Source organism: Rhinoderma darwinii, chromosome 3 (assembly GCF_050947455.1).
Source record: "Rhinoderma darwinii isolate aRhiDar2 chromosome 3, aRhiDar2.hap1, whole genome shotgun sequence".
NCBI classification, from domain to species: Eukaryota; Metazoa; Chordata; class Amphibia; order Anura; family Rhinodermatidae; genus Rhinoderma; species Rhinoderma darwinii.
The window spans coordinates 385,278,988-385,303,872 of record NC_134689.1 but is presented as its reverse complement, the minus strand read 5'-3'; the positions used below and the strand labels follow the sequence as shown (position 1 = coordinate 385,303,872).

The window sequence follows — 24,885 nt, the reverse complement described above, 5'->3', positions numbered from 1 at the left end:
TCATGTGAGTCCCTTTCAGGTCTCAATGGCTACAAGAGCTGACCAGGAGATGGCAGTCACTATTTATTCTTATTTCCGTATGTGGGAGGCCATTTTTTTCCCCTTGACTAGCGAGTCAATCAGGATGTGTTCAGTTACAGCATATCTTATTTCTACTGTCATTGTTGTGAATTCTCAAAAACATTCTCTATGATTTCCTATCTAGTCTGGTCTTACACCACTCCATGTTGCTGCCTTTATGGGACATCTATCCATTGTGAGAACACTACTCCAGAGGGGGGCATCACCCAATGTCTTCAGTGTGGTAAGAACTAAATAGCCCAATGGCAATCTATTCATCAATATGACATGAACATATCTGTATATAACACAACACAATGGGTAACCAATTCACTCCTCATATGTGCAAGATCATTATAAATGGACAGTACAGAGATCTTTATAATGATCTTTTTACACCTAGGACTGTAACAATGTCAAGGGGGCATCCCCTACGAAAAAAGGTTTCACCATCTTCACAGATCGGGATTCTTTACTGTAAGGGCAGTGAGATTATGGAACTCTCTGCCACCGGATGTTGTGGTGGTTGATTCATTCAGCAAGTTTAATAAGGTCTTTATGCCTTTCTTGAAAAATATAATATTACAGGTTATGAGTACTAGATTCTGGAGATGGGACATTGATCCAGGGATTTATTCTGATTTTCACATTTGGAGTCAGGGAGGAATTTTTCCCCTAATGAGGAAATTGGCAACAACCTAATGGGGGTTTTCGCCTTCCTCTTGATCAACACAGTAGAATTATAGGCTGGACTTGATGGACATTTGTCTTTTTTTAGACCTTATCAACTATTGTATTGAAAGTTTTGTTGTGAACTATGTGTTCTTTGTGTATCACAGAAAGTAGAGACACCGTTACACATGGCAGCACGTGCGGCACACACGGATGTGGCAGAATTTTTACTGCAGAACAAAGCAAAAGTGAATGCTAGAGCTAAGGTGAGGAGTACAGGCTGACATTGGTGGGATGTATACAATAATGTGTGGAAATGGAGAGTGTATCTCGTAAGGCATTGACACCGCCTAAGAGATAAACACCTTATGGGAGTAAAGGGTTAAAGAGTATCCTCCATACATTGGAGATTGATGTTTTTGAACCCAATAGTCATGAAGATTCAGTTTATTCAATCCCTCCATTATAAAGACATAACCAAGGATTGTGTGTCAGAGGCAGACTCCTCGGGAATTGTAATATTACGCTTTCTTTACTGGCTGACATTGGAAGACAACATTTGAACGGTGACTAAATGCCATAAATCCCAAACCAATGTGCTGCCAAGATGGTGATTTGTGCGAAAACGTCCCGCAAGAAATGGGGCGGAATGCATTCAAGATGTTTATTAAAACATGTTCTCAACTAATCCTGATGGCTACGGACAGCGTTGTGTTTAATAACTGCACTTCTATGTGTGCTCTATTATGTTATATTGAACCATATGGATGTGACAAATAATACGAAAACACAGCACCGTCCTGCAACCAAGGTTCCCAAAATTTCACCCCAGACCCCAAATTTTGACTACATGTATATCAGAAAGTTGGTTCCTTTTTGAGGCCTTATACACACAGTCATATTACAGATCCATAATGTGTGGATGGAATATGATGCCCATAGGCTGCAATACTGTACCTTCATAGCCTCTGACTTTATACGGAGAGACTCTAACGCCTCATGCACACGACTGTTGTGCCACTCAGGCTATTTTTGACGGCATCCGAGTGGAACCCGAGTCTTCACGGACCCATTCACTTTAGCGGGTGAATCGGGTCCGTGAAAAATGGTCCGAGTCTCCGTTCTGAGGAAAGATAGAACATATCCTATCTTTCCTCGGATCACTGATGGAACTCGGACGCGCACACGGTCGTGTGCATGAGACCTAAGAATTTTACCTGATTCAGTACAGACCCTATCTGCCATCATACAGGCTACATGCACATGACCTTGCCGTGTATATGAATCCTTGCCTTTCTGCTAACTGGACACTATTGAGTGTAGAACCCAAGAGCTGTTCTGCTTTTAACATTTCCCAATATGAATTTGCACAGAAGGTTGAGTAGTTTTGTAAAAACTTTGCTTTACCTATTACCGATCATGAGTTATGTCATTTTCACCATGCACTTGCATCAATGCATTCAAAATTCTGATGGTTGCTCCTGGAAACAGACAGCAGGTTAGCTCCACCCCACTGTCAGACATGTAACCTAACAGCTAAGCTCTAATCTCAACTGAGCTCCCACAATGCACTACAGTCTAGAAACAGAAAATTTGCAGAATTCTGGACTTGAAGTGACAGGAAATAAATACATCAGGTAATTTGCAGAAATTTCCTTCACGTTCAGTCAAGCAGAAGTGTTGAAAAAGGCGTCTTCCTCAAATGTTCCTTCATTGATTTACAGAGATCTTACTTTGTTCTGGAATATGAAATCTCATTTTTGTATTTGGATATGTAAATAGGTTTTTAGGCTATACAATGTAAGAACATTATGACCTGCTCAGCTGCTTCTAGTAGAACATTTTGTACCACTACAGATGGTACCATGTCAGAAATGCCAGCCTCTACTGGGGCCACATGCAGGGCTTACATCACCAGCATCAGGCAAACCTGGGCAGATGCCAGGACCCACTAAAATCTGAGTAATAAAAAGGGGGCCCACTGTGACTCTGGCACCCAAGGGCCCACATAAACCTGCAGCCAGCCCTGGCTACATATCATAAAACTGTTTCATAGAAAAAGTAAGAATTGTATTTATATTGTTATTAGTTTCATCATTTACATTATAATAGAGATGCTAGGAAGTAACTTCCCATCTTAAATGTAAAGATAAATAAGGCAGGGCAGGGGTAGGCCGATCAAGTATCCTATTCTTACCCTGTGAGGCTAAATACCTAGCAAAATGTGAATCCCAAACTGTGAGAAATGTTAAGCTGTGCCCAGGACCATGTGTCAAAATGGTCTGGAAATGCAAATTTATATGCAAATGTGTCTAAGCTCCACCTATTCTGAGGACCGGTCAATGGTAACTGGAATGGCCTCTAGGCTGCCATTCATGTTAGGCTATATTCGGCATATGATGCAGCAGACACAGGTTGCCATAAAACAGCTTGTGTCTGCTGAAGGACATCAGGGAATACATAAGAATTATTTTTTTCCTTATCTGCACTATTATTAGATTGTTCTTGGAAACCAATCATAAATAGTTTATTAGGGAATTGTTATAGATGACGTTCTCTAATATATAAATGTAGCTGCACCTCAGTGAATGGGTTCATCTACTTAATTGCAGCCTATTTTATTAGGTTTTTGACACTGTTATATCCATGCTAAGATATCATTGGATCCTCATAGGCGGGATTTTTCTTCATAATCTTTTTTTTATTATTATTACATCCCACAGGATGATCAGACCCCTCTTCACTGTGCAGCCCGCTCCGGGCATTTTGATATGGTACGTTTGCTATTAACTAATGGAGCCCACCCAGATCCCCCCACTACTGCAGGCCATACACCTTTGCACTTGAGTGCACGAGGGGGGCACACCCAAACCGCTGAACTTCTGCTGGACAGCCAAGCTGCACATACTTCCATGACCAAGGTAAAATCTAAAATCAATCAGTGTCATTGTCTTAACATTATTGGACAAAGTGTTCTGATAAAACAAATTGTGCCCCCTGCCCCACATACAATTTGAGGGTCCCTAGGTGCCCATCTGTCCTACCTACCTCTTGTCTCTGCCTCTTTTTTTTTTTAATTAATCCTTCCCATTACTCCAATGCAAGAGTGTAAATAACTATTAGAACTATAAGCCGTGTTGTACACGACCGAGTGCCACTCGGGCCGTTTTTCACACCATCCGAGTGGCACCCGATATTTTTCACGGACCCAACTCTCTGATCCGTGAAATGTCCTATCTTTCCACGGATCACGGATGGGACTCGGCCGGCACACACGGTCGTGTGCATTAGGGCTTAGATGATATATTGATCTTTGAAATGCAATATGTTTGGAATAAAATATCCCCATATATAAATCAACACCATGTTTCCTTCGTATCTTGGACTTGGAATATAATAGTTCTCATCTGATTATCTGCATTGGTTTCAGCACCTTCTTCCAGGGCTGCAGTTTTTATAAACTCCCCTTGCTGCCCTGTCGCATTTCCCAGCTGAATATATATGTGCTGAGTTGCATTTTTTCTTTGCATAAATTGTCTTTATTGACCTCATTGTCATTTTGAAGCATTGCTCTTTGCTTACCTTTTTCTTCTCTCACCCCAGAAAGGTTTCACGCCTCTTCATGTGGCTGCAAAATATGGAAAAATCCAGATTGCAGAACTTCTGGTGGAAAGAGGAGCTCATTCTAACAGCGCTGGAAAGGTGACCCTCCTGACTTGTCATATCATTGTCATTGACCCCCTTATGACCATATTACAAGGCCGATCTAACAAAACATGTCCAGGAGCAAACGCAGAATTTTTAAATGCGAGTTTCCGCGACGCAATGTCAAAGTCCCCCTCCCCCTGATTATACCAACACGGCACTTTGCCAAATTTCTATATGTAATGCATCACACATTTTTTTACTTATGGATTAGTGGTAATATTCCTTTAGCATTCTTGGGGGTCTAGGGTGTAAGAAAATTAAATTACGGCCTTTCATAGTCAAAGCCGTGTCCAAAAAATTGTATGGACCTTCATGAGGGGTCTAATTCCAGATAATCATGTGTGAATGTTCAACTTCTTGGGTTCACTGGTCAAGTGTTAGTCCATTTCTGTAGTCAGAAGAACACATAGATAACCTCATATGGGTTTTTTACCACAATTTTTGACTTGTCTTTTAATGATCCATTCTTTTTCTTCTTTTCCGTGCAGTTGCCCAGTCTTGGCTGCATATCTCGACATGTATGGCCAGACTTGTACACACAAGCACATACAATAAATATAATAATCTATCTTCTAAGGGTGGCCATAGAAATGAGGCAACCAGTGGCCAAAATGGAAGATTTCACGTGATTCAGTCAATCATGGCCATATATTTTTCAGCTGGTTTAAATCTCATGGTTTTAGCCAGCTTAAACTCCTGCCGCCAAGTGGTTCATGCATCCCGACATACCTTAGATATTAATAGCAACTGTGGCATCTAAGTGGTAAGAAAATGGGTAGGGGCTTCCTATGACATTCAATTGGCCCCCCACATCGCCATTCGCATAGTGCCCGATGGGTTTATATCGCAACCCGGGGGCCTAACAATGGCTCCCTTGTCTGCCCTATTCAGCCCAGCCAAAGGTAGGGCATAGTAGGTTGCCTATCAGCCATATGCTGACAGGCATAATACACTACAATACAGAAGGATTGCAGGGTATTATATCAGCGATCAAACGATCGCTTAGTGGGAGAATTTGTATTTTTTTTTAAATGTAAAAAAGAAATAAACACAAAAAGCATTTCCCCCATTTATAAATGTTTCATTATGAAAAGAAAAAAGAAAAAAAATGATTATGAAATAAAAAAAAGTACACAAAATTGCTTCTGCCTCATCCGTATTGACCCAAACTCTAAATTGATCAAAACAAAGCAAGAATTGCTGTTCTTTGTTCATCCCGCCTCTCATAGAATTATAATAAAAAAACAATCAAAAAGTTGTATGTACCCTGAAATGGTACCAATTAAAACATCAACTCATCCCTGAAAAAAATCAAACCCTCATGCATGTCCGTCCACAGACAAATAAAAACAGTTACACCTCTCAGAATGCAGTGACACAGAAACAAAGAATTTTTATAAAAAAGTGTTTTTATTGTGTAGAAATAATAAAACATTAACAAAACGACATAAATTTGGTATCTCTTTAAGGCTATGTTCACACGGAGTATTTTGGGGGAGGAATATCTTCCTCAAAATTACGTTTGGAACTTTGAGGCAGATTTTCCTCTCCCTGCACGCCGATTTTCGCGGCGATTTTCGCGCCGTTTTTCGCCCGTGGCCATTGAGAGCCGCGGGCATAAAACAGCGTGAAATACGCTTTCTCTGCCTCCCATTGAAGTCAATGGGAGGTCAGAGGCGGAAGCGCCAGAAGATAGGGCATGTCGCTTCTTTTTCCCGCGAGGCAGTTTTACTGCTCGCGGGAAAAAGACGCCGACGCCTCCCATTGAAATCAATGGGAGGCGTTCTCGGGCCGTTTTTCCGAGTTTTGCGACGCGGTTTCCGCATCAAAAAACTGGGCAAAATACCCCGTGTGAACATAGCCGTACTGACCGACAGAGTAAAGGTAACATGTTATTTATCCCGCACGGTGAACGCCATAAAAACGGAACCTTGGAAACAATCATGAATTTGCTGTTTTTTTCCATTCTTCCACCCAAAATAAAAAAGTTTTGAAATACACTATATGTACCCCAAAATGTTACCGTTTAGAAATGCAGCTCCCCCCGCAAAACACCAACCCTTGTATGGCTTTGTGAACAGAAAAATATAACCGTTATGAAAAAAGTTAAAAAATACCAAGTCATGCCAAAACTAACTGTGGCAGCGACAGGGCACTTATGATCAGTGTTGCCAACGCCTGTATCCAGATCCTTGGCAACTAGTGCCCTATTTTTTAAGATAATTCATCAAGAAAATTTAATTTTTAAACGTTTAGACAGGCAGTGAATTTTCATAATCTAATTTAAACGTATACCTTCCACACTGACTATTTTGGAACATAAGCGAGAGGGCAAGCCTGCATGGTATGACCTGAAAAAGGAATGGTGGAGTACATTGGGTAGAGTCTTCAGTGGGGCCCATTCTGAATTTTGCTACAGGGGCCCTATGATTTCTGTGTATGGGCCTGCATTATTACCATGGCTGTTGTACATAAAGTACAGTCCACAGGCCATGGCCAGAACACGACCAATCAGTTTCTTGCAATTTTATTCTTGTGAGAATAGTAATCTTAAATGAAACCAAACTTTTATTAAATTAGCTGCCATTTCCTCCTTGAAATTCCTTTTATATAAAAAGTTTGTGTTGCCATCTGCTTTAAATGTATGTGTTTTATGACCACATATAGAAATATGTGTTATCTTGTATTGTCCCTTAATTTATTATATTAAATATTGTACGTTTCTTTTTTTGTTATTTGATACCCGTTGGCCATTTTTTGACTCTCTTTTCCTCTCTATATCACAGACTGGTTTGAGTCCTCTCCATGTAGCCGTGTATCACAATCACCTTAACATTGTCCGTCATCTGTTGAATAAGGGAGCGTCTCCACACTGCACTGCACGGGTAAGTACCAATAATAGACAAAGTATACCTACAAATAGTTGATAAAAGCTGCCTGATAGCTAAATTATGGCCGATCCCACAATCATTGGGATTGACCAATATTTTTCTTAAAGAGGTATGCTATGCCAAGCACCTCACTGTTTTCTGCTGAAACGCATGGCGCCCACACACTGTTTTTATATAGAGGCACTTGATGTACTATACCGCTCCAGAAAATTTACATGTGAAAGGGGCTTCCCCACCACAGACATTTATGGCACATCCAAAGGTTATCCTATAAGTGTCTGATAAGTGGAGGCCCCACTTTTGGGACCTCCAACAATCAGGAAAGTGAGGGCAGCGCCGGCCTTAGCTGTGTGTGACCTGTGTGGTTGCTCCTGCAATGCGGCGCCAGAGATGGCATGGCCTCTAAGGCTTGTGACCACCATGAACCTTAATGGTATAGCAGTGTTATTTAGACATTTTATAGCACTGTTATTGGATAACTTTATGTTATTTAGTCACTTTATGTTTGTATTATTGGAGCACTGTATGGTGGTATTAATTGAGCATTGTATGTTTGTATTATTTGAGCACTGTATGGTGGTATTATTTGAGCACTATATGGTGGTATTATTTGAGCACTGTATGGTGGTATTTGAGCACTGTATGTTTGTATTATTTGAGCACTGTATGGTGGTATTATTTGAGCACTGTATGGTGGTATTTGAGCACTGTATGTTTATATTATTTGAGCACTGTGTGGTGGTATTACTTGGCCACTGTATGGTGGTATTACTTGGTCACTGTATGGTGGTATTATTTGGTCACTGTATGGTGGTAATATTTAGTCACTGTATGGTGGTATTATTTGAGCACTGTATTTTTGTATTATTTGAGCACTGTATGGTGGTATTATTTGAGCACTGTATGTTTGTATTATTTGAGCACTGTATGGTGGTATTATTTGAGCACTGTATGTTTGTATTATTTGAGCACTGTATGGTGGTATTATTTGAGCACTGTATGGTGGTATTATTTGAGCACTCTGTTTATATTATGTAAGCACTGTATGGTGGTATTTTTTGAGCATTGTATGATTGTATTGTTTGAGCACTGTATGTTTGTATTATTTGATCACTGTATGATGGTATTATTTGAGCACTCTGTTTATATTATTTAAGCACTGTATGGTGTTATTTTTTGAGCATTGTATGATTGTATTATTTGAGCTCTGTATGGTGGTATTATTTGAGCACTGCATGTTTATATTATTTAAGCACTGTATGGTGGTATTATTTGAGCACTGTATGTTTGTATTATTTGAGCACTGTATGGTGGTATTATTTGAGCATTGTATGATTGTATTATTTGAGCACTGTATGGTGGTATTATTTGAGCACTCTATGTTTATATTATTTAAGCACTGTATGGTGGTATTATTTGAGCACTCTATGCAGGGGCGTAGCTAGAGGCTCATGGGCCCCGATGCAAAAATTCTTACTGGGCCCCCCCCCGCAAACTTCTCATGGCCGACGGTCCGCTTTCAGCTGCATCGCTGGGTCTCCTAAGTGACCCAACAATGCAGCACTAGCAGCCGGGGCGTCACTAAGGCTGGGTTCACACACACTATTTACGGACGTAATTCGGGCGTGTTAGCATTGAATTACGTCCGAAAATGCGGCTCAAAAGCGTCGGAAAACATCTGCCCATTCATTTGAATGGGTCTTACGATGTTCTGTGCCGACGGTCATTTTTTTACGCGCCGCTGTCAAAAGGCGGCGCGTAAAAAAGTGCCTGTCACTTCTTCAGACGTAAATGGAACCGTTTTCCATGGACTCCATGGAAAACCAGCTTCAATTACTTCCGTAATGGACGCAGCAAAAGACGCCTGCACATGCCATTACGGCTGAAATTACGGTGCTGTTTTCTCCTGAAAACAGCACAGTAATTTCAGCCGTAACAGACGCTGCGTGTGAACATACCCTCAGGGCTTAAAATGTCCGGGAAATAGCCCCAATACATATGTGTCCGCCCCAAAAAAAAGTGTGTATATGAGACAGCATAGCATATCTATAGCACTACGACCCTATAAACTATCGATAGGATTAGATACAGTGGCTGAGCAGACAGTATCACACATGATAGGATTAGATACAGTGGCTCAGCAGACAGTATCACACATGATAGGATTAGATACAGTGGTTCAGCAGACAGTACCAAACATGATAGGATTAGATACAGTGGCTTAGCAGAGAGTACCACACATGATAGGATTAGATACAGTGGCCCAGCAGACAGTATCACACATGATAGGATTAGATACACAGCTCAGCAGACAGTATCACACATGACAGGATTAGATACAGTGGCCCAGCAGACAGTATCACACATGACAGGATTAGATACAGTGGCCCAGCAGACAGTATCACACATGATAGGATTAGATACAGTGGCTCAGCAGACAGTACCACACATGATAGGATTAGATACAGTGGCTCAGCAGACAGTACCACACATGATAGGATTAGATACAGTGGCTCAGCAGACAGTATCACACATGATAGGATTAGATACAGTGGCTCAGCAGACAGTATCACACATGATCGGATTAGATATAGGGCCCAGCAGACAGTATCATACATGATTGGATTAGATACACAGCTCAGCAGACTGTATCACACATGATAGGATTAGATACAGGGCCCAGCTCGCTGACATTGCGGCTCCAGCGCTGGACCCAGGATAGGTAAGAATAATAATTTTGCTTCTTTATGTGTTACTGATTATTTTTGTGTGTTTGTGTTTTTTTTACAGGTTCGGTTGTTGGACTTCGGATACGAGGACTTCAATGACGGGGTTTTTTTTATTCTCAATAAAATGGTTAATGTGGGTTGTGTTTTTTTATTTCAATAAAATATTTTTTCTATGTGCTTGTATCTTTTTAAACTTTATTATCACCGCCTTAGTAATGGCCGCTGGCTGATTGACAACCTCCATTACTAAAGCGAGGCTTAATGTTAGCCGGTGCAGAGGCTACACTAACCCCCATTATTACCCCGGTACCCACCGCCACCAGGGGTACTGGGAAGAGCCGGGTACAAACCAGTACCCGACCATCTGTAGTGACGGGCAGGCATCGGGGTGGCCGCAGGCTGGTAGTATTAGGCTGGGGAAGGCCAAAAACAGTGGCCCTTCCCACCCTTGTAATGCTGCCAGCTGCTGCTGTGTTGTATCTGGCTGGTTATGAAAATTGGGGGGGACCCGACATCGTTCTTTCCAATTATTATTTTTTTTTTAAATGACGTGGGGTCCCCCCCATTTTCATAACCAGCCAGATACAATAAAGCAGCAGCAGGCAGCATTACCAGGATGGGAAGGGCCACTGTTTTTGGCCTTTCCCCTCCTGATAATACCAGCCTGCGGCCACCCCAGTAGCCGACCATCACTACAGATGGTCAGGTACTGGATCGTACCCGGCTCTTCCCAGCACCCCTGGTGGCGGTGGGTACCGGGGTAATAAAGGGGGTTAGTGTTAGCCTCTGCATCCGCTAACACTAAGCCCCGCCTTAGCAATGGATGCTGTCAATCAGCCGGCGGCCATTACTAAGGCGGTAGTAATATAGTTTAAAAAAAAACACAAAGACATAGAAAAAATATTTTATTGAAATAAAAAAAAAAAACACACAACCCTCATTAACCATTTTATTAATAAAAAAAAAAGCTGTCATCGAAGTAGTCCTGGAATCCGCCGTAGTCCAACGACCGAACCTGTAAGAAAACACACAAAAAATGATTAGTAACACATGTGTTAGGGTATGTGCACGCACTAATTACGTCCGTAATTGACGGACGTATTTCAGCCGCAAGTACCGGACCGAACACAGTGCAGGGAGCCGGGCTCCTAGCATCATACTTATGTACGATGCTAGGAGTCCCTGCCTCGCTGCAGGACAACTGTCCCGTACTGAAAACATGTTTACAGTATCGGACAGTTGTCCTGCAGCGAGGCAGGGACTCCTAGCATCGTACATAACTATAATGCTAGGAGCCCGGCTCCCTGCACTGTGTTCGGTCCGGTACTTGCGGCCGAAATACGTCCGTCAATTACAGACGTAATTAGTGTGTGTGCACATACCCTAAGGCTTAGATACAGGGCCCATGTGTGATACTGTCTGTGGGACCCTGTATCTAAGCCTACCACAAGGTAGGCTTAGATACAGGGTCCAGCAGACAGTAATCTTATACAGTATAAGATTACTGTGTGCTGGGGCCCTGTATCTAAACCTACAGTGTGGTAGGCTTAGATACAGGGCCCAGCAGACAGGATCACGCATGGGCCATGTATCTAAGCCTACCATGTGATTGGCTTAGATACAGGGCCCAGCAGACAGGATCACGCATGGGCCATGTATCTAAGCCTACCATGTGATTGGCTTAGATACAGGGCCCAGCAGACAGGATCACACAATCTGTGATCCTGTCTCATGGGCCCCCTAAGCCTGCTACATCGTAGGCTTCAGGGTTGTGCAGTCCCTAAACATTGATGGCCTATCCACAGGATAGGCCATCAATAGCTGATGTGTCGCCCGGGACCCGCAAATCAGCTGTTTTGAAGGGGCCGCAGCACTCGTACGAGAGCTGCTTCCCCTTCATTTCACTACTCGCCCACACTGTGAATCGCCGACACCGATTCACAGTGTGACCGGAATGAAGTGACAGGAATGAAGGGGAGCAGCTCTCGTACGAGTGCTGCGGCCCCTTCAAAACAGCTGATTGGCGGGTCCCGGGAGTCGGACCCCGCCAGTCAGGGCTAACCTTACCTTCCTCTTCGGCCGCGGCGGGAGTTCTGCAGTCTCGATGCTGTGCGCGGCGGCATAGCGCTGTGACGTCATGCGCTGCGCACAGCGCTTGACCTCAGGACCTCCGCTGCGATCCGGAACCAGGAAGGTAAGTAAAGTATGTTACTATAGTAACAGGGGCCCGCGGCCCGAGTTACTATAGTAACTTTTTATTGATGTGGTGCGGGGGGCCGTGGGCCCCCCTGGCTTCGGGGCCCGGTCGCAATTGCGACCGCTGCGACCCCTATAGCTACGCCAGTGACTCTATGTTTATATTATTTAAGCACTGTACGGTGGTATTTTTGAGCATTGTATGATTGTATTATTTGAGCACTGTATGGTGGTATTATTTGAGCACTGTATGTTTGTATTATTTGAGTACTGTATTGTGGTGTTTGGCATTGTACAGTCTATTATTTCTGCAGTGTTTGGTGGTTGTAGCACTGTATATTATTGTTGTTTAAACAACGCTATGGCAGTGTTGTCAGACCAAGGTTTGGCACTGTTACCGAGGCACCATACCCTATGGTGCTTATAAAAAGGCACTGTATGCTATGATTTTTTGTGCAGTATATTACAATACCCCATATAGGGGGTGTCGACAGAAGATACCACATAGAGCACCGTTATACATAAGGCTGGCTCTGAATGGGGTTTTCCTGATCCCTGTTCCGTCGGAAGGGGTAAGATCCGGTAGCCGTATGCAGGCAGAAAAGAAAGGAGGAGGCATGTCTGTTTCTACAACTCCCATAGACTTTGATGGAGGAAGCTTCAGACATGAGTGGCCACCTCTCCATTCAATTTCCGCCAGGATGCGGTCTCATCACCTGGTGGAATGGGGGATGGATATGTATGCCATAAATAGCTATGGTTGGAAAACCTACTTTAAACTGTGCATTGTGGTTCACAGAAGATAAATGACTTTTTGTAATAATTGGGGTACAGCCAGGCTGCGCTTAACTGGAATGTGTCTGTATTATGTTACAGAATGGATACACTCCCCTACACATGGCGGTAAAGCAGCGCTCCGTCGATACAGCCCGAGCTTTGCTGCAGTTTGGTGCCACTTGTAATGCACAGTCTCTACAGGGTGTCACTCCCCTCCACCTTGCTGCACAGGAGGGTCACGTGGATATGGTGACATTGCTACTAAGCAAGCAGGGAAATGTGCACCTAGGCAACAAGGTAAGGACAAAATGAGTGTCGTAATGGGGGACCTGTTACAGATTTTGCATTGGTGTCCAGAAGCTTCAGGTTACTCCTCTGTTCTCACAGATGGGTTTTTACCCCTTACCGGAATGTCTGCTTTTTTTATTCTTGTTCCCTTTAAATCTCCTAATAGAAATAACAGCAACATTCTGTTTTATTATCCACATTATCCTAAAGGTGTTTCTCAGCGTGCCAACTATCTAATGTGTATGGATACAGGTTGGAGAAACAAGCAAGGGACAGGTTGTTCTCTCATCCTTTAGTTCCCTCTGAGATAAGCGGCACCAGAGATGTCTGCACACGCTTCTCTCCCCCCTCTAATGAAATACATGTACACTCAGCCAAGCAAAATGTGGTTGTTTATGAGACAGTTGGGCACATATTTGTCAAATGATCATTCTGGAGTGTATGTGTATGGCCACCTTAGAGGAATTTTCCAGTTTTATGTAAATTAAGCTCGCTTATTGAATAATGAAGAATTCTGCACGTATCTAATATAATTTTCAAGATCTCTGCTTGTTGTCGGTTAATGATAATCCATATAGACCTAGTTCTGCTCATAGTTAGGGCTGGCTAAATTTGCATCCTGTCTAGCCAAGCCTCTGTGAGTTAAATGGCCTTTACCTACACTGACACATTGTAACATATTAGCAGGACACGGGAGAGATGGTGCTAATGATGTGTTCAGCTCACACAAATTGTGTAGATTATTGGATACAATTTTAGTAAACTCTCAGCTGTGAGCCGTATTAGATCTGTAGAGGTTTTCAGCTTCTTCCATTCACTGACAGCAAACAGAGTTGTTTAAAATGGTGAATAATGGAAACAAAGTATAATAGAAAGCTACAGAATGTTTCATTATGATTAAGGTGTATGTGTAACTGACACCATTTATTAACAGGTTTTTCTGCTGATATCAGTTTATTACATGACACGACCATCTTTTTGCTGTCCACAGAGCGCCCTAACCCCCCTCCACTTGGCCTGTCAGGAAGGTCACCTTAATGTAGCAGAAATCCTGGTGTCCCATGATGCTGCAGTGAATGCGGAGACACGGGTATATTTTCTAACATTATATAAGTATATATATATAAACAATTCTAATAAATATAACAAATATAAGTGACATTAATAATAAATAATTTGGGGTTCACTTATATAGAACGGCGCATACGTGTTTTTATACTCCTATAATGAATGTCAATGAAATATTGAAATGTCTGTAAGCGCTTGTTCACATCTCTGTCAGAGGAGCAGAACAAAAAAAATACCGGAAGTGCCGGTTCCGTTGTATGACGGACTCCACCAGCGCCTGACAGAACCCTTTGACTTTAATGGATACCATCGGGTCTCGTTCGGGGTGTCTGTGGTTTTACCGGAAACAATAGCGCAGCACTGGAGCCTTCAACGCATATGTGAACGGGCCCTAAATAATATTTGTATAAATATCACATGATGATGTCAGAGCCTGACGATTATACAGAGATGAGCGGTGCTACATAGGCGTTGCTCATCTCTTCCTGCAAAAGCAGTCTGTCACTTTTGTAGGAAGTTCTTTCTCCTCTGCCAGACTCTAATTTACTGACACGTAGTGATCCCTCTCTGTCATAAAAATGAGGTTCTTCAGCAGCTGCCGTATGTTATACAGTCTTGTGTTCCGGGTGCTGCAGAACATCATAATACGTACCTCAGCTGCTGCACACCTTCTTTGTAAGAAAGGAGAAAGTTTTATATCAATGTAAGAAAGGAAATCTTCCCTGTTTCAAAAGAGGTTCCGCAGCAGTTGAGGTGGCCATCATTTTCTGCATTAGTTGAAGTTTTATTATCAAAAAATTGGCAGCCAAAAATAACACATTTAATAAATGTGCCCCTCTATGTGGTACTGTCTAGTGATGGGGACACCTGGGTTATAGCCTTCACTTACTAGTCTTTTCTCTTAGATGGGGTTCACTCCACTTCATGTCGCCTGTCACTACGGCAACATCAAGATTGTAAAGTTTCTCCTGCAGCATCAGGCCAATGTGAATGCGACCACCAAGGTGAGTATATTACCATGTCCTTCTTCTTTTGGTGACTTTGGCTCCAATAGATCATTAACATAAACAAAAACAAAAAAATTAGTTGTATTGAGATAGTATCAGAGGAGCAGTAAAGGGTCAAGATTGGTGGAGGACACACCAAATATTTTTGACGTGTCATTGACCGTGGACTGAGGATGGGAAAGTCGTGGAGAGATCCTCCCAAGAAGATCGTTGACCACAACAACTAGGACCTTCCACAAGTGTTCAGTCCGAAGAGTTGAAGAAGTGGACAACTAGATGGAGTGATGTCATCATGCCATGATGGATCTGTGGAAGTGTAATCTTAGGCCACTTGCACATCAGATAAAGTAGATCCGTTCTCGTAGATACTCCATGAAATGTTGGATGCCGTTTTAGTCATTCATTTGCCTTCCAGTTGTTTTTATGGCAATGATGAGGGTGTTGATCCACAGAGCTTGAACAGAAAAACGGTTTATACACAACTTAGCTGTATGGTTTATTTAAAAATTGTAATATAAGTTTTTATATATATTTTTTCATTTAGTTGGGCTTCACTGCACTCCACCAGGCTGCCCAGCAGGGGCATACAGATATCATCACCCTTCTATTGAAGAGCGAGGCGTGCCCTAATCAGGCTAGCATGGTGAGAACTGGCAGTTACCACTTGACCTCTTCTGTCCTTATGTCTCGTCCAATGTCCGTCAGTCTTAGAAATCGTCTTCTGGCTTTTGTCTCTTGTGGTCTGTCGGTTTTTGACTCTCATTGTATTTTATCACCTTGTCCTGTTTTTTTTATTTTTTTTTCCTGTTCCTGTCACCTGTCTTCCGTTACCCTGCCTCATCGCCCATCAAATGCCCTTTGTTGGCCTCTCATGCCTCATTCTTTTCCTCATTGCCCTATTGCATCCTCCCGCGCCCTACGCCTCTGCAGAATGGGATCACGCCGTTGGCCATTGCAAAGCGTCTGGGATACATCTCCGTGACCGATGTTCTGAGCCTGGTGACAATTGGACCTCTCGCCCAGGTGAGTAATAAGTGGGTGGAATGGGAAAGCTGCAGGTCTCAGGAGTGAACCATGGAGGGACCTTAGGGTAATATAGCAGGAGGTAGGTAAATGTCAAAGAAAGGAGACATGTACTTTTAAGGGAGCACACACCTAGCCGGTTCCATACTGGTAGATAATGGTACAAAATCTTTATGTGTGACATGTGCGCATTTGTTGCGGATTTTACCCTTTGTATTGCAATGTGTGGATGGGGCTTTGAACACCATATCCACATGTATCGTACTGTAAATTATTGCGGATTCCGCACCAAAACTCTACAACAAAAACGGGTTGTTCACTATTAGAAAAGCATTGCTGCTTTGTTCTAAAAACAGCACCACACCTGACCACAGACTGTGTGTGGTATTGCAGCTCAGCCCCTTTCACTCCAATAGAGCTAAGCTTCAATGCCGGACAGAACGCATGGACAGGTGTGGCGCTGCTTTTGGAAGACAGCAGACATGTTTTTCTAATACTATAAAAAACCTTTTAACTCACCATAAGGCATCTGCCTCAGGGGCTATTGGCTCTATCTGCCCTAATGCCCAAATGGTCAGTCCACTACTTGTTATATGCAGTTATCAGGCTAAGAATTGGACGTGATATGATGAGCAAATCTAAAGATTAGAAATCAGGATAAAAAATGGTTCTCAATCAGTGGATATGGCCTACTTAAAGAGGACCAGTCACCTCTCCTGACATGTTTATTTTAGTAAATACTTGTATTCCCCATGAAATAACAATTCTAATGCATATTTTCTTAGAACTCTGCATTGTATCATTCCTCTGTTATTCCTCCTAGAAATTTATGAATAAATTGATAACTGGGTGTTACCATATCCTTTGTCTAAGGGGTGTGTCCCTACACAGTCTCACTCAAGAAGCACCGATTGGACATTGTCACTCTGTGCAGGGACACACCCCCAACTGGTAAACGTGCTCATTTATTCATAAAGTTCTAGGAGGAATAACAGAGGAACGTAGAGTTCAAAGAAAAGTTGCTCCAGGATTCTTATTTCACGGTGAATACAATTATTTACTAATGTCAGAAGAGGTGAGAGGTCCTCTTTTATTACTAATGGGGGAGATTTATCAAAACTAGGGCAAGGGAAAAGTGGAGCAGTTATCCACAGATTGCTGTTTTCATTCTCAGGCTATGTTCACACGCTTAGCAAAAAATGTCTGAAAATACAAGGGAAAACCGCTCCAGATTTTCAGCCGTTTTTTAAGCAAACTGGCGTATTTCACTGCGTTTTTTACTTCCGTTTTTGGAGCTGTTTTTCTATCGAGTCAATGAAAAACGGCTCCAAAAATGGCTCGAGAAGTGACATGCACTTCTTTTTCACTGGCGTTTTTTTACGCGGCCGTTTTTAAAAACTGCCGTGTAAAAAACGCCTCGTCGGAACAGAACATTGTTTTTCCCATTGAAATGAATAGGCAGATGTTTGGAGGCGTTCTGCTTCCGATTTTTCTACCGTTTTAAGCCCGAAAAACGGCCGAAAATAAGCCGTGTGAACATACCCTCAAAGGGCCTTGAAAAAATGAGAGCTGGAGTCCGGATGCTGTGGGAAACTGCTCATTAATTTCCAGATTTTGATAAATCTCCCCTATTGATCCTATGTAAGGTTAAAATCTCAGTTATATGGGATAATAATCATTTTCTACATCAGGTCCAGTTATATATTTTTGCCTGTTCTGTTCTGCCCACAAAGCTAAGCTTGTAGTTTTTATGTTTAGCAGATGAGACTAGTCAGCTGTAATGTTGATATGCTGCTTTTAGGACTCATGGGAACTTGACCTTGTCATCCGAAAAACACCTGACATAATTGTTCTGTCATTAGAAAAATGACAGGGTTGGCGGGAATCGGAGTATGGTAGCGCTAAGTTAGAGTGGCTGGCCAGAAATAGAAAAAATGGGTCTTCTTTTTTTTTTCTGAAATAGCGCCACGCTTGTACAAAGGCTGTATCTGGTATTGCACCTCAACCCTATTCATTTAAATGTCGATGAGCTGCAATACCAGACACAGCCCATAGACAAGGAAGGCGCATTTCAGGAAGAAAAAAAAACAGGACCCTTTTCTAAACCTAGAGAAACCTTAAATTGTTTTAACAGATCTGTACAAAACTTCGCAGCTGCCAGTTAAATCAGCCATAGGGGCTTGTTCAGATGCAGCACGCTCACACAGGGTTCCTGATGGAAAACAGATTCAGGTTACTGCTGGGAATATCACTACAGCAGATCATTGATTTCAATGCCTGGAGATATCTGCCGTTCTCATGAAGAGCACTGCCAATATCAAATGATCCCCTTAGGCCACAATATCCGACATGCCCGATATGCCATCTTTAGGTCCTCTACCTGCAGTAACAGCTCTTTCTTATGGGATGGCAGATAGGGCTGGTGGTAGAGCAGAAGAAAAGATGGCAGAATTATTACGCAAACTGGTAGGGTGCCAGGGACAGTTGGTGACTTTATCTCTCCCACAGCTAGCCAACGAAAGGCACAGGATGAGCTTGCCAGAAACTGTGGACGAGATGCTGGATGTGTCCGAGGATGAAGGTGAGAGGAGCCATTCTGTAACCCAAGAGCCTTAAGTCTCCTGACCTCAATCCCTTTCTGTGTCAGTGTATATCTCCTCTACCCCCTCCCATTAGTATTGCCCTCCAGAATCTCCTCCTCCTCCTCCTCAGGACTGGGCCCTGGATAAAACTGTGGCTGTTCTTACTTTCTAGGAACTCCCCACTTGCCTCTACATGGTAGGAACTGTGCCACTTTTTACCAACCACAAGATTCATAGCCGCCTGATCCATTCAGCTTCTTCCATTCCATCAGCCTTGTCTAATAAGCCAAAACATGCGGCTTCTCACTAATATCTAATTCGTTATTTCCTGTTACATCTTAGCCCAATTAACAGACTCTTAAATAACTGTATGTAGCATAACTTACAGGAACACTCCGAGAAAATATTATACACTGTCATGCCTAGTGCAGAGCCTGAGGGGGCGGTGCATGACACAGGCAATCAAAGAAGACCACAGAGAGAATCCATGTCATGCTCCACCCCCACAGGCCCCGCACTAGCCATAACACAGTGCATCAGATTTACCTGGTGTTATGCCTCTCTTTGCTATTGTTTTTTATTTGTATTTTATATTTATTTCCACTAACTTCGTTACATTAGTTTGTACATACCCTTTTATTTCTAGCATCTTTCTATATTTTCCGCAAACGTTATATATTTGTGTAGTACATTTTTTTTTGTTTGTCCTAGTAGTATACAATACATAAAGCACCCAATGTCAATATAGCAAAGGCAGCATGATATTTTCAATTTCAATAAGGGTATGTGCACACGCTTGCTAAAAAAGTCTGAAAATATGGATCTGTTTTCAAGGGAAAACAGCTCCTGATTTTCAGCCGTTTTTTTAGCAACTCGCATTTTTCGCTGTGTTTTTTACGGTAGTTTTTGGAGTCAATGAAAAACGGCTCCAAAAACGGCTCGAGAAGTTTTAAAACATCCGCGGAAAAAAACAGCCCGTCGGAACAGAATGCCAATTTTTCCAATTGAAATCAATGGGCAGATGTTTGGAGACGTTCTGCTTCTGATTTTTCAGTTGTTTTTCGGGCGTTTACAGCCCGAAAAACCGCCAAAACTAAGCCGTGTGCACATACCCTAAAGGGATTACACTCACTTAAATACTTAAAAGGGGTTTTCCAGGATTTTACATTCTTACATGGCTTATCCATAGGCCATGGTCACGTCAGTGCAGCACCTGGTACATTAAAGTCTATATGTGTGTGGCTGCATCTGGTATTGCAAATCAACCACGTTGACTTGAATGAGCGCCGCCACCTGTGATCCTTCTCTTTAGGGGACCCCAACTGATCACTCATTGATTGACTATCCTAAAGATAGGCCATCAGTGTAGAATATATGGTCAGACTACTCTTATTGGGGGCGCTCCAGACTAGACAGCCAGACTGCTGTTATAAAATGCAAAGTTCAATCTAGCGCATGTCCTAAAGGCCCTTTTACACCGGCCAATGATCATTACCCTGTGTAAACAGGGCAACGATCAGCTGATGGACGAGCAAACGCTCGCTCGTCGGCTGATCGTATTGTTTATGCAACAATAAATATTATCGTTGTCCACAGCACATTATGGAAATGCATGGGGACCAGCGATCATAGTAACAATCACTCGTCCACATACATTACTGATCACAGCTCTAGTGAAAGGAGCAAACAGCGCCGGTGTAAAAGGACCCTTAGTTTAGGCTCTATTCACATTGCTGTTTGGAGCCTCCGTTGAGAGTTGTGTCATTTTTGACTGCAAGAATAGCACAGCATGCAGCAATATTCTTGTCGTCAAAAGGATGAAAGCCTCAACAGAACCCCGACAAATTCTATTATCAACTAATTGGGTGCCATTTGGATCCGTCCTATTCTGGATCAGGTACAGCGTCATGGTTTTCGTTATAACCAAAAGCAAAGACGCCAGTTTCAACGTAGCCTAAATGTAGGTTTACATGGGCAGATATGTGCCAATAACAAACGCCGATAATTGCAGTCCGGTCGGCGCTCGTTCAAAGGCCAATGTAAACTGTTACTACAATCAGTCTTCCTCATACAGTTTACATTATGGCGGCAGCACATCCCATACACGGGGAGATGTGCTGCCGACAACGATGATTTTCAGGGCGACACTAAGGGTATGTTCACACGCAGTGTTTGCAGACGTAATTCGGGCATTTTACGCATCGAATTACGCCTGAAAAAACGCCCCTAATACGACTACAAACATCTGCCCATTGCTTGCAATGGGTTTTACAGTGTTCCCTTCCCACGAGGTGTAATTTTACGCGTCTCTGTCAAAATATGGCGCATAAAAGGACGCCCGCGATAAAGGGGTGCATGTCACTTCTTGAGACGTTTTTGGAGCCGTTTTTCATTGACTCCATTGAAAAACAGCTCCAATAACGGCCGTAAAATACGCCGCGAAAAACGCGAGTAGTAAACAAAAACGTCTGAAAATCAGGAGTTGTTTTTGCCTGAAAACAGCTCCGTATTTTCAGACGTTTTTGGTCACTGCATGTGAACATACCCTAAGACATCAATATGTCTTAAAAGGGCATATGGACAGGGGTTGTCTTCATCTGACAACCCCCTTAAGCAGACCATAGACATTAGATATATGCCAGTCAAACCCTAACGTGCATGGGGCAACCTGATGGTCCCCCAATATCTGCTGTCGGATTAAAGAAGGATTAGTTATATTGGATTTCAACATGCACTACCCTTTTTTCCCTTGGGGGGGAAGCGATGTAAGAGGTGTCTGGCAGCTACTTATCTTCCTATGCCTATTTAAATAAAAAAGGCTCAGCTGATCCCATAGTGATTGTCTCTCTATAAATGTGTCGCATCTTTCCACTGGCCTTGCGCCACAATTCTGGCGTAACAACCATGGTCGTGCCCCATCTATTCCCACCCATCGGATACAGAATTTAAAAAAATTATTCTCACCTCACAGCTCCTCTTTACTTCTTCCCTCAGGCACCCTCAGCATGCCGCGGCTCATACAAGGTACTGATGCTGCCCAGCGTCTGTATGATGTATGAGCCACGGCCTACTGAAGGAGACTGATGGGACTTGGGGGGGGGGGGTGCCTAAAACAAGCGGTGAGGTGAGTATGCATATTTTTAGATTTTTTTTCATTGTCTGATGTGGATGGGAAAGAAGGGGTAGTCTGATCTGGGGGGGGCAAGGTACGGGGCCTGGCATGGGCCTCTACTTTGTTATACCACCAGAGTGAAATCTTTGCTGCGTAAATTATAAAGAGGCCTTTTGTTAAGCCATGCCCCCTTTGTACAAAATTGCGACTTTTAGGATTTTTGAGACTTGTATGCACTAAAAAACTGGTGTTGAAAGCTTGATAATTTCCCCCTTAGTGTTTAAACATAAACATCTACCCTTGAACCCCCATTTTTTTTTTTTGGTACAACTTTCTGTGCTTATTAATTTCTTAATATTATAGCAGTCAAAGATCTGTTTTTCTGAAACACAGCTCCAAATCCCCTGTATAAGCAGAGTTAAATGATAAAAGTCTTATTAACTACAGCCACCACTAGGGGGAGTTAAGGAGCATGCTGCATACTGTGTACACATTGAACTCATTATTGAAAAAGTATGCAGTAAGCTCCTATGCTCCTCCTAGTGGTGACAACAGGAAGCCAAAAATGTAACTCTTTATCTAGGCAGGGGATTTGGAGAAAAACGGAGCTTTATAAAGATATATTAGGAAAGGAATCGGCCAAATATGTTATACCTAAAAACGAAATGGTATTAAAAGGTGAGAATTCAGTTTAGATTATGTAAGGATTCCCTTGTTATATCTTTAACTCTTAATTAATCGTACTGTTCGAATAATATGTTAATAAAGCATCAACCATTTATTGTACATTAGGATGCAATGATTTTCATGATTACACTTGGGCTTTACAAACTTTCGCTCAGCACTATAAAGTGGGGTAATTGGATGTTGGTTTTGGACACCATTATATAGACAGCGGTAATTAGCATCTTTCATTAGGTTTTCAGTGACAGATAATTAGTGTTCATCCACAACTCAAGTGCTTCAAGTCATAGCCGGCATTGTTATGTTATTTACATGCTGTCTTTGCATTTAATTGGACTTTTTAAGTGCGATATCAGGGAGTGAAGCTCAGCAAGTGTATTTAATATAAGAGTATTAACTTGGATTTCAAGCCTGGGTATCTGGTGTGGCTCATTCATGTGTGTGTATAGACCAGGTTTCTACATTAGGATCTGCAATGCGGCTGATAGCTGTGCCGCCACAATTGCTCATTAATGGCCACGCGTTGTTGCGGGTAAAAGGGCTGTTTACCTGCAAAATCGTGCGACCATAAAGGGTTTATTCATTAATGGCTTCACGATTTTGACGGCTATCGACCAGTTTGCCCACAGCAACGAGCAGCCATTAACAAGCAAATCTGGCAAACAAGGTAACGGCGCAGATGTCGTCCGCTGTGTGGGGCCTTACCCTTATAGTATCTTAGAGGGCATATTTCTTGTAATTACCATGCATGTATTAGAGCCTGATGTCCGAGGTATAAGTCTGGAAGATCTTGATAGAAGGCTGCGACGTATGCCACTGTATAGGCATACAGTGTCATACGTCGCCCATAGGCTCCCATGTTAAAAAAGTATACCATGCAGTATGCATTTTTTTTCTGTGTCCCTCTGTATAGAATATTGTAGACAACTACGCTATTCAATATAGCCAAAAAAAATAAAAAATTTAACACTCTTTTGGCATGCACTGTGGGGAATGGATACTATTGGAGTCTTACCAATACCATTCCCAACTCGGTGATATTCTACTAGTGGCACTGGGCTCCATTCAATTGAATGGGTAGTATTGCATTTCTCTGAACAGTGACGCTCCCCATCAGTGAGGTGTAATATATGCATTAGCATATTTTATAGGGCGCTACACATACAGTCATTACCTATACCTGTTTCTTTCAAGAAAAATAGCACCCCCATTATTGCGGCCAGAGTGGCAACTTGAGCTCCTGGGCCCCAATGCAAAATCTATAACATGACCCCCCATACATGTGCCATTTATAACACTGGTGTCATCTTATATGGCCCTTGTTTTCCCTACAGGCAGCAGGACCTAGTTGCTTCTGCTACCTCTGCACCTCCTACAACTACGACACATATTGCGGCAAAACTACATTCCGGCCCTGTTTTCCCCATTAGCCCCTGTCGAATTCCTGTCAGCCCAATGTCATGACCCATGTTTGCCCTTATATGAGTGAGATAGTACATGGTTTTCCTATTTCATAATATTTTGGACTACTTAATGTTTCAATCCCGGCAATATTTACTGGTGTAATTCTGTATGTTAAAGGCGTTGACCAGGATTAGAAAACCAAAAACAGCACCACACCTCTCCACAGGTTGTGTGAGGTATTCATTCACTTCAATTAAGCTGAGCTGCAATACCAGACACAACCCCTAGACAGGTGTGGCGCTGGTTTTGAAAGAAAGCAGCTATGTTTTTTTGGGGATTTTTTTTTTAAATCTGGGAAAAAACCCTTTAAGAAGCCCTCATGTAAATGGCTGCGTTATGAATCTGTAATATGGTGCACGCAGAGGTTATACATGCAACTCTTATAAGATTTTTTCATGCGGCTGTCACGTGACAAATTTTATCAATAAGAACGACACGGAGAGAAAACAAAAAGTTGTATTCAAGTCTCACATCCGTTGGTATTGCAGTTATCGTGCAACTCCGGTGTCCAACTCACACAAACCGTAATATATGCGAAATATGTCATAAGTCATTAACATAGCCACGCCTTTCATTAGCATAATGCATACTATTACAGGCTTCTGCAACCTCTCTGTGGGCCAT

At 42.5% G+C, this 24,885-nt stretch overlaps 1 protein-coding gene across 7 annotated transcripts in view; it reads left to right on the top strand.

The window, feature by feature from the left end:
• The window catches only part of ANK1 (ankyrin 1), a 290,504-nt gene that overhangs the window by 196,086 nt on the left and 69,533 nt on the right, over positions 1-24,885 (top strand). For 6 of the 7 annotated variants that reach the window (XM_075858907.1, XM_075858901.1, XM_075858902.1 and 3 more), the window contains 12 exons: positions 206-304; positions 900-998; positions 3,456-3,653; positions 4,336-4,434; positions 7,227-7,325; positions 13,133-13,330; positions 14,313-14,411; positions 15,295-15,393; positions 15,941-16,039; positions 16,327-16,419; positions 18,928-19,000; positions 19,174-19,197. In XM_075858907.1, the coding sequence (XP_075715022.1) occupies positions 206-304; positions 900-998; positions 3,456-3,653; positions 4,336-4,434; positions 7,227-7,325; positions 13,133-13,330; positions 14,313-14,411; positions 15,295-15,393; positions 15,941-16,039; positions 16,327-16,419; positions 18,928-19,000; positions 19,174-19,197 (1,279 nt within the window). The remainder of the gene's footprint in view (positions 1-205; positions 305-899; positions 999-3,455; positions 3,654-4,335; positions 4,435-7,226; positions 7,326-13,132; positions 13,331-14,312; positions 14,412-15,294; positions 15,394-15,940; positions 16,040-16,326; positions 16,420-18,927; positions 19,001-19,173; positions 19,198-24,885) is intronic. The other variant, XM_075858903.1, reaches the window with a different exon arrangement.